Source organism: Panthera tigris, chromosome C1 (assembly GCF_018350195.1).
Source record: "Panthera tigris isolate Pti1 chromosome C1, P.tigris_Pti1_mat1.1, whole genome shotgun sequence".
In the NCBI taxonomy this organism is placed as follows: Eukaryota; Metazoa; Chordata; class Mammalia; order Carnivora; family Felidae; genus Panthera; species Panthera tigris.
The window spans coordinates 205,442,344-205,462,391 of record NC_056667.1 but is presented as its reverse complement, the minus strand read 5'-3'; the positions used below and the strand labels follow the sequence as shown (position 1 = coordinate 205,462,391).

Below are 20,048 nucleotides of genomic sequence, written 5' to 3'. Positions count from 1 at the left end.
CTGTGTTTCCCTAGCAATCTTCACTTCAATTTTTAAAACTTAAAAATTTGGAAAAAGCAGAAATACAAAGGGGGAAATGCGAGCGAAGCTTGCAATGTTGTTTATACAATTACTTTTTCATTCAAATATAAAAAAATAAAGATGAACAATATCTGATATTATTGGCTCCCCCCCAAAAGCACAGTTAAAGTCTCAATCACGTGTATATAAATGAATACACATATGTTCTAAATACTGAAAGTGTAAAGTCAACTTCCTTTTTTTTTTATTAAAAATTTTTTTAATGCTTTATTGATTTTTGAGAGAGACAGAGAGAGAGAGCAGAGTGCAAGCTGGGGAGGGGCAGAGAGAGAGGGAGACACTGAGTCTGAAGCAGGCTCCTGGCTCTGAACTGTGAGCACACAGCCTGACACGGGGCTTGAACTCACGAACCGTGAGATCATGACCTGAGCTGAAGTCAGATGCGTAACCGACTAAAAGTCAACTTTCAAAAGTAAGATACGTAAAAGGGAGAGTCTAAAATGATGTAAAACGATATGCAGCAAAAAGATATAAAACACAGGTAAATGATGTGATATAAAAATAATCAGCCAAGTGATATAAAATATCTAGGTAAAATGATATAAAATAATGCTTTGTTTATATCAGAAACTGAAATGTGACTGTGAATTTTACAAAGCGTGCATTTCACTTCACTGGGGTGATTACCAGGAGGGGTTATTTGGGTTTGGCACATTTAGTAATGAAAGCATGTGGTCATTTGGAACCTGTCTGGTTTCTTTTTAACTTGGCAAGCATGCCTGCTGGAGAGCCATGAAGTTTTTTCTAGTGTTTGTAACCAAGTCTGTCTGTGTTTTTGTTTTTCTAGAAGTTAGTTTGACATTCTTTCTCTCTCTCCAGCCTTTACTTGGAACAGTACCAATTCTCCTGTAACATTTGTGATTCGGACCTTGATCAATCATTGTTAGAAATGGAGGTTTCTGATGTACTCAGACTAGGGAAGGCACAGAAGGTGCCTTCAGATTTAATCTCAGAATCATCATCATTTGCAAAAGTTCTGAAAAACATTATAACTAAATTATGTATGCTGCTTGGGCAAAAAGCATAAGGCAAAAGGGAAGAAAAAAAAAAACAACCTCAACTCATCCAAACTTGCAAACAGCCTAGGTTAAGGATCAGCTGGCAAGATCAGACTACATTTTTTTAATGTTTTAATTTTTTTTTTATTGTTAAAGTTTTTATTTAAATTCTAGTTAACATAATATTAGTTTATATATTATTATTATATATTTATTATATTTATATAATATTTTATATTTATAATATATATTATATATAAAAATATGTTTATAAAATATATATTATATATAAATATATATTATAAACTATATATATTTATAGTTTATATATATTATATTATACATTTATTATATTTATATAATATTATTATATAATATTATTAACATAATATTAGTGTAATATTAGTTTCAGGAGTAGAATTTAGTGATTCATCGCTTACATATAACACGTGGTGCTCATCATAGCAAGTGCCCTCCTTAGTGCCGTCACCCATCTAACCCATCCCCCCCCACCTCCCTCCAGCACTTCTCAGTTTGTTCTCTATCGTTCAGAGTCTCTCTTAGGGTTTGCCCCTCTCTCTCTTTTTTTCTTTTCCCTATGTTCATCTGTTTTGTTTCTTAAATTCCACGAGTGAAATCGTATGGTGTTTGTCTTTCTCTGACTTATTTTGCTTAGCATGATACACTCCAGCTCCATCCACATTATGGCAAAAGGCAAGATTTCATTCTTTTTGATGGCTGGGTAATATTCCCAAGTAGAAGAAGGGAGCTGTAATTCTGACCTACAACAAGGTATTAGCATATACTTGTTAAAGTAACTTACAACGGTGCTGGATACACACCTGAAGCTTCTCGTAGATCACTTACTTGGCAGAATAAACTTTGAGACCAAATGCTTTTGTCCTGACTTTAGCAATGTATGTTGGAAATGTAATGGTAGAGAACAAAACCGTCCAGAAGCATTTCCGGAAACTGCACGTAAACACGTGTTAAAGCTGTAGTAGTCACAATTGCCTTCTTCTTAAGCCCGCTGACAGGTGTCCAAGGCTTCTGTTCAATGCTGGCCTTTTCTTTGCTGGGCCATTCAGAGGCAAGTCCTTTCAGTGGTGGTTTCTCCTTGACTGTTTTCTCCTGGGTTCTTTTTATGTGACTTGCATTTGACATGCGTTTCAAGCCTATATAATTTCAGGAGTTAGCGATTTCCAACTAACCAGCACCAGAGTGCCCATTCCTGCAGTGCTGCTGCAAAATTAAGTCTTCTAAGATGCAGTATTGAAGATGGACGTACAAACACAAGTTGCAGATTTTACCATTAATATCCTTACTTTAAAAAACTTCCGTTTGTTTCATTTGATCCAGAAGATCTTGGTCTTTTCTGTCATCCCATAGTTTGGAATCAGTGGGCCGGGAAACTGGAAGAAAGGGAATTATGGCATTGGCAAAGCGGGCATGTTCACTTGAGCGTGCATTGTGATGTTAATTAGTGCTTACACCTCCTAGTGGGCAGCTCAGATCCACAGCCACTAATTTGGAGCATTTGGGACGTGTGCTCAGCCCCCACCCGATGGCTGTTCTGTCACGCTTAAGCCACGGATGGGACCTAAATTTAAGTGTGTGAACGTAGACATCGATTGGGAGGCTCTAACTTTACCTGGCTCTCATTGCAATAGTTTTTAGTTGTTTTGTTTGTTGTTTTTATTTTCTTTAAATGTTTATTTATTTTGAGGGAGAGTGCACCTGCACATGCATGAGCGGGGGAGGGGCAGAGAGAGGGAGAGAATCCCAAGCAGCACGGAGCCCCTGGGGGCTTGATCTCCTGAACCCAGAGATCATGGCCTGAGCCGAAATCAAGAGTCCAGATGCTGAACGACTGAGCCACCCAGGCGCCCCTGTTTTGTTTTTAAAGGCTGTTGTTCAGCCTATAGGAAAGGGAGATGCAGAATAGGGTGGGTCACAATTCAGCATTCTATTTGAACTTGAATAATGACAGCCTTGCACCCCACGTTGCTTCTGTCCAGTCCTCCTTTCAAAGGCCAAGAAAATTATATCCGTTATTAAAAAATACCTTTTGGAGCTTTCTGTCATCATGGCTCCTCTCTCTTGTTTTAGTTACGTCAACTTTCCCACATGTTTTCTGAATTCAGGCACACAATTTTCACCCCAGTGGTAATAAGTGACCTGCCACCCTGGGACTTGCAAGAGCAATTTTCTTTAAGTACCCAATATGGCTGGACCCATCACCTTTACCCTCACGCTAGGTGCCGTGCTGTTAGGATAAAACCAATTAATTGTTGCACGAAGCGAGCAGCACTTACATACGGAATTCTGAGAGGTGATATTTAGTAACACTAAAACGCATCATGAAATTGGCGCAGTATAAACCTGATGGCATCTAATTTTTGTATGCCATTTTGGCCCCTCTTGACTCATCTTGGAGATAAATGAAAAAACCTACTGGCTACATTTGACTTTGAATAAAGCTTTGGCTTTCTGAAAGAGGAAGATCTCTGCCTGAGTTTGTGATCTCTCTGAGGCTAGATCTTAGAGTTGGGGTGAGTTGTCCACACCGAGCACGAGTGATTTACAAGAAGAAAGAAGAAACTTGATGGCTGGTAGATGTATTGGTTCACAGTTGATATCATTGCAGTTTCAAGTTGCTTTAAGCAGGGTTCAGGCAGTCATAGAAGAACATTGCCTTCTAGTGACAAATGTGCTTCAGTATCATATTGACTTTAAAAGTGGTGAAGGCCAGCCCAGTTGGTGCCCACGGATGTGTACTTGCTGTCTTCAGGGAGGCGAGGTAGTAGAACCATTTAAGGGGTGAACTTTAGAATCAAGCCCAGCTCTGGAGTCTTCTAGCTGATGGACCTGGAGCTAGGCACTTCACTTTTTGGGGGGCCCCAGTTCCCTTATCAGTAAATGGGGGTAATAACAACATGCTGACGAGGATTAAATGAGGTGCTGCATGGAAAGTGCTTGGTGTGGTTACAACCACATGTTCCAACGTGTCAACCATCGTAAATAGGTTTCTGGTGTTAGCATGAGACTTGCTTGCTTGTCATTATTTGCACAAATAGAAAAAAATTAAGAAGAGTAAAATTTTTAGCTTTGCTGGAAACCAAAAGGGGTTGAATGCATCGAGTGCAAAGAGCCTTGGGAGGGGAGACAGGAGATCATTTTAACTCTGCTGCTCAGTAGCTACCCAACTGAGGGTCCAGCCCCCTAGCTCTCTGGGTCTGCATTTCCTCATCTTCAGAGGAAAAGGTTTGCCCCAGCCCAGCGCTGTTGTCCTTGCTAACGTCAGCATTTCGTGCGTCCAGGAATGCGTGATTATTTCATTTAAAATACCTCACTGTGGTAGACACTGAATAAATATTTGCAAAGTTGAGTGGAATCTGCCAACTTTATCTCTGGAATGTAGATGACGTGGTTTTAGGATAGGCATTATAATGGCGTAGAAAACAGCAGTCGTGCTTTTTGAGATTAAAAAAGAAGACATAAAATTCAAAGCCACAGACAAGCTGCTGTCATCAAGTCCCACAGACTGAGGGGCCTACACAAGAGAAATTTATCACCTCAAAGTTCTGGAGGCTAGAAGTCCAAAGATCAAGGTTTCTGCAGAGCTGGCTCCTTCTGGGGGCCCAGAGAGAATCTGTCCCACACTTCTCTCCTAGCTTCTGGGGGGTTGCTGGCCATCCTTGGCACTCTTGGTCTCTGCTGTATCACTCCCACCTCTGCCTCCATCCCCCCCTGGCATGCTCTTTGTGTGCGTGCCTGTGTCCAAATCCGCCCCCCCCTACCACCTTTTTTAGAATGGTGCCTATCATATTGGAGAAGTTGCTCACCCTCTTCAATATGACCTCATCTTAACTCGTTACATCTGCAGTGACCAAGATCACATTCTGAGCTACTGGGGGTCAGGACCTCCACATATGAATTTTGGGGTGATGCAGTCTACCCCCAATAGGTTACTTGTTCCATCTTCTAATGCTGCTCCCCAGCCAGCCATCCTTCCATCCTTCCCCCCAGTAAACACTACTGCTTAGGACAGGTGGGTGGGTACCAGACAGTCTTATGAGGAATTTTCTTCACAGAAGGATCTTTAAAGTCCTACATAAATGGTCCCCAGCTAGTTCTCAGCAGTGAATCCTTTAATTCGCGGCTGACTGGTGACTTTTGTTTCTATCTCATTCCTTTTGCCTTTTCTCTGGCTGTCCCTCTAATTCTGCTTTTCCTCTTTCCTCCTCATCCCGTTCGCCTTCTTCACCGAGCATGTCACTTGTCATAAGCAGACCATTCTGCCACCAGATGGTGTGCAAGGATTGTGAAAAGAATCGAAAGATGTTGGCCAACGTGGCCGCTTTTCAATATTTTATTTCCAGGAAAAGGCTAGCACTGCCAGCCCCAAATGAGATTCTGAGATTGTGTAGATTTGACTTTCCATATAAATTTCATCTTCTTTTATTGTGGAGACAGAAACCAGAACTGGAAATCTTGCAGAAAAGAAGCCTGTATAATTTGATGAATTAAGTTCATAGGAGATTCTGATTCAGAATGGATTTGACAGTATTATTAGGCTGAGATGTGGGAGCGAGACTGTCGGGTCGGAGGGCCACCTCCTCAAACAGATAGATTCAGAAATCGCAAGAAAAGGGAAATCGATTGAGGGCACGCATGCTATTCGTGACTTGAGCTGTCCCCTCATTCAACAGTGTCACATGAGGCCTGCGGCCTGAATGCCATTCGAGACTGCAGCCACTCACAGTCTGCTTTGCTCAGCTTATATAGTGTTTTCTTAGAATTATTATTATTAATTGCCAATGTTACAATAATCACGGTATTTTCCACAGTCACCCAGATTTCGGGCTTCTTTTGGAAAAGAGAAAATCTGAAGACCCAGTGAGACTGGCTCCTAGCTTTTCTTGGCAATGCTTTCGTATGGCTGAGTTATGCCTGTCCCTTTCGTCGGAATGTGTGATTTCCAGTTTCACTCTGTTTCCTCCACCCCCTCTTATGTTACCCTGAACCTTTACCTTTGTTTAAAATGTTACCTGCCTCTGCCCAGCCCTTGAAAGGTATTTGAATATGTGACCCTGCTCTCCTGTTCCCTAGGTGAAGACACGGGGCCTGGAGAGGGGAACTGATGGCTGACTCAGTGCCACACGGTTCTTGCTAACCCAGGCTGCCCCTGTGACTACCTTGCACAGAGGAGCCCTGCCTTTCAAACAAAGAGCTAGGAGAGAAGGCAAACACTAATAATTAAAACATGAATCGCCAGGGACCCCTGGGTGGCTCGGTCAGTTGAGCATCTGACTTCGGCTCAGGTCACGATCTCACAGTTCGTGGGTTCGAGCCCCGCGTCGGGCTCTGTGCTGACATCTGGGACCCCGGAGCCTGCTTCGGATTCTGTGTCTCCCTCTCTCTCTGTCCCTCCCCTGCTCACGCTCTGTCTCTCAAAAAATAAAATAAAAAATGTTAAAAAAAGGTTTTTTTTTACAACATGGGCTGCCATCACTCGGGTGTAGAAAAGGAAACTGGAGACACACACACACACACACACACACACACGAAGAAATGGGGAGCCCTTAAGTAAACACCTCACAGAGAACTTGGGAGAGAATGGGTAGATACACGATCAGAAGACCATCGGTCTCCAGAAAGAAAGGAGCTCTGAAGGATTTACATGCAAGTTTGGGCTGTCTTTGGGGCAGACTCACGATTAAGCATTAGGCAGGTTAATTAAGGAGACTAGGTAGCAAGTCAGCTAGAAACTGGATGGTTTATCATGACGCCAGGAATCAGCAGAATGCCTTTGTGGGTGCCTGGCAGAGACTCTCCATATCAACGCAGGGACCGAGGAGGGAAAACAGACGGGGTAGCAGTGATTGTAAAGGAGGGAGCAGAGAATTTTTGGCCCCAGTGAAAACCAATGGCAGCATCAGTGGGTAGAGCTGACTCCTGGGTGATTTATTGGCAATAGCAAGACTTATTGAGAGTTTACTCTGTGCTAGACTCTGCACTGGGCTTGATACGTGTGTTATCACTGCAATGGCAGCCCCCGGAGGCTCGGTCTGGTGATAAATGCCCTTAATCAAATTTGGGCTGGCCAAGCGGTAAATGCACAGCATACGTAGGATGTGATCCGCAACAGTGGCTGAGACACATGGTTTTGGTTGGATGACAGGTCACAAGTTTTATTTATTTATTTTTTAGATGTTTACTTATTTTTGAGAGAGGGAGAGAGAGAGAGGGGGAGGGGATGAGTGAGGGAGGGGCAGAGAGAGAGGGGGAGAGAGGATCTGAAGCGGGCTCTGTGCTGACAGCCGAGAGCCCCGTGCGGGGCTTGAACCCATGACCACGAGATCATGACTTGAGCCAAAGTCAGACGCTCAATGACCAAGCCACCCAGGTGCCCCAACAAGTTTTAAAGAAGTAAAATTTTGGGGTGCCCAGGTAGCTCAGTCGGTTAAGTGTCTGATGCTTGATTTCGACTCAGGTCAAGATCTCGTGGTTTGTGAGATCGAACCCCATGTTGGGCTCTGTGCTCTCAGCACGAATTCTCTGCCTGGGATTCTCTCTCTCCCTCTCTCTCTGCTACTCCCCCACTTGCATGCATGCGGTCTCTCTTTCTCTCTCTCTCTCTAAATAAATAAATATACTTAAAAAAAAGTACAGTTTTAATTTCTAGCATGTAACAAATTTCCAAAGGGTCACTAAGCTGGAGGACTGACAGATTGTCAGTGAACCTTTATCCTGAAAGCACGATGTAGCTTTTGGGAAAGCGTAGTCTAGAAAATCTTATTGCCGCTCAGGGTGTGCTGGTAAAATCTGTAAAAAGGGCACCTCACGAAAGAGCTAAGCAAATGACCTTTGTGGAGAGAGAGAGAAGATTGCTGGGCTTCTAGAAGAGGGAGCTGTGTGTGGCTGGAGCCCTTTTGAGGAGGGGAACGCATGGGGCTGGTAAAGAAACCGTGGATGTCCCGTCCCACCTTCCAGAAGCCCCTCTGATGCTTCAGAGGCGGCAGCTCTGAAGGAATGAGTGCCCAGACCCGTTGTGTGTAACACGGTTATAATCGATCTAGAACAGTAGCTGGATCTCTCTGTTTGTGGATGCTGTTAAGCTCTTTGGACCAGAGGACTACTAAACCAGTCGGGAAAAGCTGCCAGAACTCCTGGAAGATACAAATCCTAGACGCATGTATTGCATCTGGAGAAGAGTGATTCCAGTTGTAAACTTACGATGCCCCATGAAACCCCAGGCTTTTAAAAGGTCCGCTCGAGAAAGCCATGATGTTCTCTAAGCCTTAAGAAAACTCAGTTCTCAGAATATTACTACAGGACTAGTTGCCATTTCTCAAAATCCAACAGTCCCACCGATAGGTATTGAGTCCCTGTTATGGGCACAGAATGGAACTGGACATAATTCGGGAAGAAACCTGCCAACTGATCTTTTCTCCTTGCTTTCTTACTGTGTCCAGTGGTTTACTTTCTTTTTCTATTTGTTCTAAGGGCAGAGTCACACCCACGGCTGAGTGAGGCATTTCCCTCCATTTCACTTGCTGTTTTAGTTTGTCTGCATTAAGAAAAAAGAAGTTTGAGTTCACTCCTACTCCAAAGAGGGCATCTTCCTGTTGTCACAAGCGGACTTAGTTATTTGACCTTATGCTGCTCTTATCGAAAGTCGGCTTTCTCACTGTCTGCGATATCATGGTTGCTACACCCAGAGATCCACTCCAAATGGCTGCTTCTCATATTTGGGGAAAAGAAAATTTTTTTTTAATTTTCATTTTTTAAAATAATTTTATTTTTTAAAATTTATATCCAAATTAGTTAGCATCTAGTGCAACAATGATTCCAGGAGTAGATTCCCCAGTGCCCCTTCCCCATTTGGCCCATCCCCCCTCCCACGACCCCTCCCGTAACCCTCAGTTTGTTCTCCATATGTTTGAGTCTCTTCTGTTTTGTCCCCCTCCCTGTTTTTATATTATTTTTGTTTGCCTTCCCTTATGTTCATCTGTTTTGTCTCTTAAAGTCCTCATAGGAGTGAAGACATGTGATTTTTGTCTTTCTCTGGCTGACTGATTTCACTTAGCATAATACCCTCCAGTTTCATCCGCGTAGTTGCAAATGGCAAGGTTTCATTCTTTCTGATTGCCAAGTGACACTCCATTGTATGTATATCCCACATCTTCTTGACCCATTCATCCATCCATGGACATTTGGGCTCTTTCCATACTTTGGCTATTGTCAATAGTGCTGCTATAAACATGGGGGTGCATGTATCCCTTCGAAACAGCACACCTGTCTCCCACGGATAAATTCCTAGTAGTGCAATTGCTGGGGTGTAGGGTAGTTCTATTTTTAGTTTTTTGAGGAACCTCCTTCCAGAGTGGCTGCACCAGCTTGCATTCCCATGGGGGAAAAAAATATTTGTATGTGAGTATTGTTTCTGGTACCCCGCATTCTCTAAGAGCTTAAAATATTAATGCTGAATAAAGGGCTATTTTTATGTTAACATTCCCTTACTGACTAGCCTCGCATAAAAATATTTTTTCCTTATGTTTTTACCTTCAGTGGACAACCTTTTCACTAGGCTCAGTGTCTTTGTATTTGTCTCCTCCTCCATTTCTTCCTCTTCCTCCTCCTTCTCCTCCTGTCCCTCTTTTAGCCACAACCAATAGCAAGAAATGTACTTTACACGACTACTCAGTATAAGTATACACAATAAGAACAAGTTTCTTGAACCACATACCTTTAAGATATGTGGTTGCTCTGCTATGCTCTGTTCTGTCCTTTTTCATTAAAAATATGCTAATTGGGAACAAATAATCCTAAAGACCCCACAAACAACCGCAAAAGACCCCAAATAGCCAAAGTAATGTCGAAAAGGAAACCAAAACTGGAATTATCATGGTCCTGGACCTTAACCAGTACTACAAAGCTGTAATCATCAAGACAGTATGGTATTGGCACAAAAAGAGACACATAGGCCGGTGGAATAGAATAGAGAACCTGGAATTGGACCCACAAATGTATGGCCAACTAATCTTTGACAAAGCAGGACAGAGTATCCAGTGGAAAAAAAAGACAGTCTCTTTAGCAAATGGTGCTGGGAGAACTGGACAGCGACATGCAGAAGATGAAACCGGACCACTTTCTTACACCAGACACAAAAATAAACTCAAAATTGATGAAAGGCCTAAGTGTGAGACAGGAAACCATCAAAACCCAGAGGAGAAAACAGGCAACAAACAACCTCTTTGACCTCAGCCGCAGCAATTTCTTGCCTGACATGTCTCCTAAGGCAAGGGAAACAAAAGCAAAAATGAACTATTGGGACCTCATCAAGATCAAAAGCTTCTGTACAGCAAAGGAAACAAGCAACAAAAGTAAAAGGCAACCGATGGAATGGGAGAAGTTATTTGCAAATGGCATCGTATAAAGGGTTAGTATCCAAAATCTATAAAGAACTTACCAAACTCAACACCTGAAAAACAAATAATCCAGTGAAGAAATGGGCAGAAGACATGAATAGACACTTCTCCAAAGAAGACATCCAGATGGTGAACAGACACATGAAAAGATGCTCAACATCACGCATCATCAGGGGAAATACAAATCAGAACCACAGTGAGATGCCACCTCACACTGGTCAGAGTGGCTAAAATGAACAACTTAGGAAACAACAGATGCTGGCGAGGATGTGGAGAAACGGGAGCCCTCTTGCACTGTTGGTGGGAATGCAAACTGGTGCAGCCACTCTGGAAAACAGTCTGGAGGTTCCTAAAAAAATTAAAAATAGACCTACCGTATGACCCAGCAATAGCACTACCAGGAATTTATCCAAAGGATACAGGAGTGCCGATTCATTGGGGCACATGTACCCCAATGTTTATAGCAGCACTTTCAACAATAGCCAAAGTTTGGAAAGAGTCCAAATGTCCATCAACTGATGAATGGATAAAGAAGATGTGGTTTATATATACAATGGAATATTACTCGGCAATGAGAAAGAATGAAATCTGGCCATTTGCAACAGTGTGGATGGAACTGGAAGCTATTATGCTAAGTGAAATAAGTCACTCAGAGAAAGACAGACATCATATGTTTTCACTCATATGTGGAATTTGAGAAACTTAACAGAAGACCATTGTGGAAAAGAAGGGCGGGGGGGAAGAGTTCAAACAAAGATGGAGGCAAACCTTTGTATTAAGAGACTCTTAAATACAGAGAACAAACTGAGGGTTGATGAGGGGGGCAGGGGGAATGGGAAAATGGGTGACGGGCCTTGAGGAGGACATTTGTTGGGGTGAGCACTGGGTGTTGTATGTGAGGAATCATGGGAATATATTCCCAAAGCCAAGGGCACACTGTATACACTGTATGTTAGCTAACTTGCCGATAATTACATTTAACATACATACATACATACATACATAAAACAAATGCTGATTGTGGTCCATTGAGTTTGTTAGCCTGTCGTAAAAGCAATACTCTCATTCATGTGAGTAAAGCCTAACCTGTAGGTCCACTTTTGCTCCCTCTCCCTTTCTTCATTTCGTTGTCAGAATTAAATAGCATTGTTTTGAAATTAGAGAAAAATAGCTATCAGGGCCCCCCATGTCAGTATGGCAACAATGATCATTTTGCATATTCCTTCCCTACCGCCCTTGTCCTTATGCTTGTATAGTTGTGTGGCCAGGACACCAGCTGTGAGCCCCACTTGTCTGATTACATAGTACTGCAGGGTCTCTTGAGTAGAGTACGGTCTCCTTGAGGTATAGTTGTATTTGTTGCAAGCACCTTGACATTTACGTAGTGTTTGGCCGCCAGATAGAATGCTGACTGATTTTTATTGAATTTGCTAATATTCTTTTCATTATGCATTTTTTTTTCTAATTATAAAATCACGCGTATGAATTTGGGAAATTCCAGGCGAGTACAAAGTAGAAAACAGCATTTAGAATTCCACTCTTCCAGGATAAACACTATGAACCATTTAGTGTCTTTATATAATTTCTATGTGAGTATAGTTTGAGATTGTTGCTATAATACTTCATGTACTATCTTATATTCCTTTTTTAAGCTTGACATTGTACTATAGACAGTCTCACTTACTGAAATCATTTAACAAATACCACTTAAAAATTTCTCTATTATTGCTAATTTAGGTAGTTTATAGTTGTATTTGTTTTGTATGTATGTGTGTTTTTCTATAAAGAACTACAGTAAGCATTAGGGCCTAAATACTTATCTGCATTTTAAGGCACATCCTTAATATAGATTTAAACAGCAGGCTTATTGGGCCAGAAGGTATGGGCGCTTTCTGGACTCTTGACACTGACTGCTGAGTCCAGGTTGGGATTCCAGAGTGGACCACTGTGTTTTTAATTTTTTTTGGTAATGTTTATTTATTTTTGAGAGAGAGAAAGGTGGTGGGGGGAGGGGGAGCGGCAGAGACAGGGTGACACAGAATCCAAAAGCAGGCTCCGGGCCCTGAGCTGTCAGCACAGAGCCCCACGCGGGGCTCGAACCCACGAACTGTGAGATCATGACCTGAGCCGAAGTTGGACACTTAACCGACTGAGCTACCCAGGTGCCCTGAGGATCACTGCTTTTTTTTTTTAAACATGAGAGGGAACTTGGAATTACTCAATATCTACGTGTAACGTGTCTCAGAAGGGAGGGCCAGTGTCAGAATGACGGATCCACACTCCTGAAGACATCGGTGAGGGTTGAAAGCCAGGGCAGAAGATGATGTCGTGTCCCCTGACCCAGGGAGAAAATAAGTTGGCAGGGGTGGGGGGTGACCGAGTTTGTGCATGTGAGTATACAGGTGTGTTGGGGGCGGGAGAGCTAAGGAAACCCTGCAGAATGGTTTTTATCCTCTCGACTTTTATCTTCCCAGAGTCAGGGAGTAATTGTGGAAGTAGGGAATAGGAGGGGCATTACGGTGACTTGCAATAACCCCCTTGAGAAATGGAAGGGGGAGTTGCCTAGCAACCCTTTATAGGAAGAGGTGGATGGAGAGTTCCCAAATAACACTGGGGAGTTCACTGAGCCGGACCTTCCTACATCTAAAGTAGTACCAGTCTGCAAAGTCCTCTGATTTTTCTATGATCGGGAGTGCCTGATGCTTCAGCAGGGAAGCAGAGAGGAGAGTGGATGAGCTGATCTGGGCTAGGAGTTTGTAGAGTGGCTGCCGAAGTTGGGAATGAGGCTAAGGAGGCAAGGACTCTAGCAATAGTGTTGTTTAAGTGAGGCATCATGGGATACAGGGCACCAGAGGGCCTATCAAGTTGATGGAATGGGAGGAAAGGAGCGTATTCTGTGTATTTATATTTGCAGCTCAGATCCTGAAATACAGGCTAGCCTGGGGTAACGGTGTCGGAGGTAGGAAGGCTCCGGAGCCTCCAGAGGAGGCTCCTGGAGACCTCTCTCCTTAGAAGCTAGTTTTGAGTCTACTCCATGGGTTCAGGTCAGGAGCAGGGAGATTTGAAGACATTAAGAACTAAAGCTGCTATCGGATGCTTTCGCCTTTTATCTTCGACTAGAAGGAAAATGCTAACAGTGGCTCAGAACAGCAGACTAAATAGTTCGGTGCTGGTCTGCTTGGCGCATCCTTAAAAGGCCAAATGGTGCCTCCCTGGACATACTTCAGAAATAAAATTAAGAAAGTGCCCAGAGCAGTTTGCATTCTGGGTCAAAGTGAGAAATTCGGGCTATCTTCCATCAGGTCGAGGATTATACTAGTGGACATTCTGAGGACTGGGCATTCTTGGATTAACTTGACATGTTTGGATTTAAAGGATCGTTTGGGACAGAACCAGACCCCTCAGAAGGGCTTCTGGGGTAGGGATGAGAGATCTTGGTGAAGCAAAATGGCCACCCGCCAAGGTATTTGGGCCAAATGGAGGAAGTCAACGTTGCTCAACACACTTCATTGGATTGTGTGGTTATTTCTGGAGTTGGCGTTTTCCGAAAGAGTATTATCAGTCTGCCTCTCCATTACTCTTTTTGTCTCAGCAATATTATGGAAGGGGAATGTCTGGGTATTGTATTCTGAAGTCAGATGAAGTTTGTTTATGACATTAACTGAAATGTAAGTTGGCTCTTTGTAAATATTGGAAAAAAGCCTTCCAGCTGCTCTTTTTCCTGCTCTCAAGCTAATGCTAATCAATGAAGGTATTTGATTAACCTCTTGAAGCCTATTATTCAAATAGGCCTTGAATGACTAGACTGATAAATTGGACAAAATTAATTGCGGGAGGTGACGAACTCTTGTGCGTCACCACAGTTCATACAGCTCATTCTGCCGGTTCTCTCAAGCGAGACCATTAACTCTGGGGTGTGATAGACACCAGACACCGCAACACAAGCCATGTTTCATTTCAGAGCAGAACTTGAGAGGACTAAATCTCTCAACACTGCCTTATGCAGTGCAATTATGGGATAAACTTGAATCAATTTGTTGCTTCTTTTGAATTTGGAACGCATTTCTGTATTTTATACGGGCTTTATAGATGTGTGTATCACGTTCCTAATCATCCTTCTCTTTGAACTCATGGTTAGAGTAAGGAGTTGCTCTTTGTTCATTGTCCTACATCGGTGATCCTTGTTTAAGAAGGCCGGCAGGGGCTCCTGGGTGGCATTCGACTCAAGTTATTTAATGTTTATTTATTCTTGAAGGAGAAAGAGACAGAGTGTGAGCGGGGGAGGGACAGAGAGAGAGGGAGACACAGCATCCAGAATCCGAAGCAGGCTCCAGACTCTGAGCTGTCAGCACAGAGCCCATCACGGGGCTTGAACTCACAAACTGTGAGGTTATGATCTGAGCCAAAGTTGGATGCTCAACCGACTGAGCTACCTAGGCGCCCCGCATCTGACTCTTGATTTCAGCTCAGGTCATCTCATAGTCATGAGATCGAGCCCTGAGTTGGGCTCTGCTGGGCACGGAGCCTGTTTGAGATTCTCTCTTTCTCTCCCTCCCTTTGCCCCTCCTCCGCTCATATTCTCTCTCTCTCTCTCTGTCTCTCTCTCTCTTCCTCTCTCAAAGATAAAACAAAGGCAGGCACCCAATCTTGAGAGAATGTTGCAACGTAGAAGAACTAGAAGGGAATCCACAATTAAACTCAGACCTAGTTCCAGCCTCTCACTGGAACTTTGGACATATATCTGAGTGCCCCCAGTTAAAAGTAACATTTAGCCTATGGAGAAATCTTGGAGGAATCACAAGAGTGATTTTGAGATCTGCAAATAGAACCAATATGAAGACAACATGAAACCAGACTTATTTCTTCTGGAAGGAGAAAGATTTATGGTAGACCAAAAGGCATCTTCAAATATGTGAAGGGTTAGCTATTACTCCTGGGATAGTGTGATATTGTCTTTTGATATACTCTCTGGATAAAAATCAGGGAAAATTGGTGTAAATGGTAACAGATGGGAGGAAAAGAATTTTCTGACAGGAAATGCAAAGAGAACGCTAACAAAACGTGTGGATTTCATTTCTCTAGTGAAGGTCTGACCATTTTCTAGACATTGGATTGAATAGATTTTTCCATTGGTGGTGACCCACAGCTGAGTCTTGTTCTCAAGATGCTGAGGTTTTATGATTCTGTCACCATTCAACTTTGCCCTTTTAGAATGTCACTTTTACTATGATCTCTTCTTGGAAGTAAAAATATCTTTTCTCAGGTTAATTCTTAGAAAACGGTAACGGTGTTCCATTATGGAGTTATTTATACCTGTGTTGATAGAAAAGGCTGTGTTTGGGGCGCCTGGGTGGCTCAGTCGGTTGAGCGTCTGACTTGGGCTCAGGTCATGATCTCGCAGTCCGTGAGTTCAAGCCCCGTGTCGGGCTCTGTGCTGACAGCTCAGAGCCTGGAGCCTGCTTCAGATTCTGTGTCTCCCTCTCTCTCTGACCCTCCCCCATTCATGCTCTGTCTCTGTCTCAAAAATAAATAAACATTAAAAAAAATTAAAAAAAAAAAAAGAAAAGGCTGTGTTCTCAACAGATATTTAAAACTCCAGACTGAGGGTGACTTTTTTTTTTTTTTTTTAATTCAAATCCAAGTTAGGTAACATATAGTGTAATAATGATTTCAGGAATAGAATTTAGTGACACGTCACTTACGTATAACACTCATTGCTCATCCCAACAAGTGCCCTTCTTAATGTACATCGCCCATTTAGCCCATCCTCCCACCCAACATCCTGAGGATGATTTTTCTTAAAGTTGCTAGATGAGGAGGGCTTTTAAATTTGCTTTCTCCTCACTTGTGATGTCGTGGCCCTCAAGTCCTTGTTTTCAGAGATGTGTTCTTTGTAAGACAGAATATAACCTTATTAAGAAGACCTCAAATTCTATAGGCTGGGGTCTGGGGAAGGAGCCTGGTTTCTTTTGGTCCTCAGATATCACCACCTAGTGAGTTTTTATGACTTATACCCTGACATTCAGAGCCAAACCCCTTCAATAAAAGAAGGTGAATATTTTATTTATAAAAATTCTTTAACATTATAAGAATTTTGGTTTCTAGTATATATTGTTCTTCCCTCCCTGACACAATTAACCTCCACAATGAATTTTATCAAAAAAGGATAAAGCAAAAAACATGATAAATTATGATTCTAAACTTCTTCTCATGCAGTACATTGAGAAAACGTCATCTCCCATCAGATAAAGATTATATACCATGTGACAATTTCCAGGAAGCATAGTGACTATACCTCCCAGGTAGCAAAGTAAATTTCTACACGTTATGGTGTTTTCTAGTTATTTAAAACTTTTAAAATTCATTGAAATGTGGGCATTTATTTAAAATGCAGACTTTGAAACTTCACTGAAAATCAAGATCGGGTTGCTTCCTAACGTGGTCAACACATGTGGTGACAAAGACAATTGTTACATGAGATGGTTGATTCTAAAGCTCTCAGCCAAGTTACCCACAAAGTGGAGTAAAGAGCTTATCTGTAAGACTTAGTTTGAGGGGCACTTGGGTGGTTCAGTTGGTTGAGCATCTGACTCTTGATTTTGGCTCAGGTCATGATCTCTTGGTTCATGGGATTGAGCCCCCTGTTGGGTTCTGCACTGACAATGTGGAGCCTGCTTGGGATTCTCTCTCTCTCTCTCTCTCTCTCTCTCTCTCTCTCTCTCTCTCTCTCTACCCCTCTGCCACTCACACTCTCTATGTCTCTCAAAATAAATAAATAAGCTTAAAAAAACCAAACAAACTTAGTTTGATCTTCAACAAAGGTGCCAAGAACACACAATGGGAAAAGGACAATCTCTCGATAAGTGATGCTGGGAAAACTGGTTACCCATGTGGAAAAGAATGAAATTGGACGTTATCTCACTCCATTTTAAAAAATCAACTCATGTTGTATGGAAAAAAATTTGACAATAAATTATATTTAATATAAAAAAATCAACTCAAAATGGATTAAGACTTAAATGTTAAGATCTAAAACTGTAAAACTACTAGAAGAAAGCATAGAGAGAAAGCTTCATGACATTGGTCTGAGCAGTGATATTTTGGATATTGCCCCGAAAGCAAGGGCAACAAAAGCAAAAATAGACAAATGAGGTTACATTAAACTAAATAGGTTTTTCACCACAAAGCAAACAATCAACAGAATGAAGAGACAGCCGAGGACTGGAAGAAAATATTTGGAAACCATATATCTGTTAACAGGTTAATATCCAAAAAATATAAGAAACTGAAGTCAATAGCAAGAAAATAAATATCCTGATTTAAAAATGGGCAAAGGACTTGAACAGATACTTCTTCAAAGAAGATACACAGATGGCTAACAGGTATATGAAAAGATGCTCAACATCATTAATCATCAGGGAAATACAAATCAAAACCACAAGAGGAGATCACCCCACACTGATTAGAATGACTGTTCTCAAGAAAACAAAAGATAACAGTGTTGGTGAAAATGTGGAGAAAAGGGAACCCTTGTACACTGTTGGTGGGAATGCAAACTGGTGTAGCCATTATGGAAAACAGTATGGAGGTTCCTCAAAGAATTAAAAATAGAACTACTATATGATCCAGCAATCTCACTTCTGGGTATATTTCCAAAGGAAATTAAGTCAGTATCTTAAAGGGATACCTGCAGTCCAAGTTCATGGCAACATTATTCACAACGACCAAGACATGGAAGCAACCTAAGCGTCCATTGATAGATGAATGGATAAAGAAAATGTGGTATATATGTGTGTGTTTATGTGTGTTTGTGTGGGAGGGTGGGTAATAATAGAATATTTTCAGTTATGAAAAAAAGAAAGAAATCCCGTCATTTGTGATATCTTGGATGAACCTTGCTCAATGAAATAAGCCAGGCATAGAAATAGAAATACTGCATGATCTCACTTACATGTGGAATCTAAAAAGTTAAACTCATAGAGGCATATAGACTAGAACAGTGGTCACCAGGGGTGGGGAAACGGAGGAAACGAGATGTTGGTTGAAGAGTACAAAGTTGCAGCTGTAAGACGAGCAAGTCTAGAGATCTGCTCTTCATGATGACGACGATAGCTAATAATGCTGGACTGAATACTGGGAGTTTGCTAAGGGAGTAGATTTCAGGGTCTGTCATCATACACACAAAATGGTAACCATGTGAGGAGGTGAAATGTTGATTAGCTGGACTATAGTAATCACTTCACTATAGACATGGATATAAAATCATGTTGTACACCTTAAATGTATACAATTTTTATTAAAAAAAAAAAAGACAATGTTGTCCCTTTCTTTCTTTCTCACTCTTTATCCTCCTTCCCTTCTCTCCCTTTTTTTTTTTTTTCTCTACTATCATTGCATTGCTGTAGTTGTGATGGGCAACTGGGGTGTAATTTTTAGAGCAAACTCTTCTGCCATTTTTTAACACTTTATTTTTGGCTTGGAAGGAAGATTTTGTGTTTTCTCAAAAGAGTTACATGCTTCCTCAGTATCTTTTTCTCCGTGTAATAAATTTGTGACTCCAGAAGTGAGTACTTTTTACAAATCCTATCTTTCCCCACGAATATAAATAAGCCATGTTTTTAATGTCCCCATTTCTTTATTCTTTAATGGGTTAAATGTAATTTGCAGATGAGATCGTTTTCACGCTGGTGAGAGTTTTTTCATTTGTTCATAACTAGCATCCTTTGTAAGCCCTGCCATTTAATTTCCAGTGTCCATGTAGAATGACGTAGCTGATAAAGCTCTGTTTTTCTCTGTGCTTTATTTGTTCTAGATACATTTCATATTGCTTTTCAGTCGACAGGGGAAATTACGGCTGCAGAAATGGTACACGACTCTCCCTGACAAAGAGAGGAAAAAGATCACCCGGGAAATTGTTCAGATCGTTCTCTCTCGTGGTCAGAGGACAAGCAGTTTTGTTGACTGGAAGGAACTAAAACTTGTTTATAAAAGGTGTGAGTAACTTTATGAGAATTGTCTTTCTCATTATGGCTTTGGGTTGTTTAATACCGAGCGTTTTCGATTACAACACCAATTCCATCATTTACTGAAAGTTTTGGAGGCTGGAGCCCAAATATTTATACCCATAGACTAACAAAAAAGAATTCTCATTTGTTGAGAGGTTCTCCCTGTGCCAGGATGGCTTCTAGATACTTAATCTACATGTGGCTAATATACAAGTACATTCAAGGAATAGCTTATGGGCACCTATTGTATTTCCAGCCCTTCTAATGGCTGTGGGCGCAGTAACTACCAGGCAGGGCTCAGTGCCGCTCTCTTGGAGCTTACTCATTGGTCAGGTAAACAAAACCTCAGTTAATAACAGATGCTGCGGAAAAAAATGCAGGTTAACGTGATAGAGAGATGGACGGCTGTTATTATTACTCATATTTGCAGATGAGGAAACTGAAGCCACAGAGAATGCAAGTAATTAATTAGTCTTCAGCCACAGTAACTAAGTGGCAGTTGGTAGAGCCAGGCTTTATTTTTTTTAAGT

At 41.8% G+C, this 20,048-nt stretch overlaps 1 protein-coding gene across 1 annotated transcript in view; it reads left to right on the top strand.

The window, feature by feature from the left end:
• Positions 1-20,048, top strand: part of AP1S3 (adaptor related protein complex 1 subunit sigma 3) — a 59,449-nt gene that overhangs the window by 23,183 nt on the left and 16,218 nt on the right. The window contains exon 2 of the mRNA XM_042995461.1: positions 19,326-19,504. Coding sequence (XP_042851395.1) covers positions 19,326-19,504 — 179 coding nt within the window. The remainder of the gene's footprint in view (positions 1-19,325; positions 19,505-20,048) is intronic.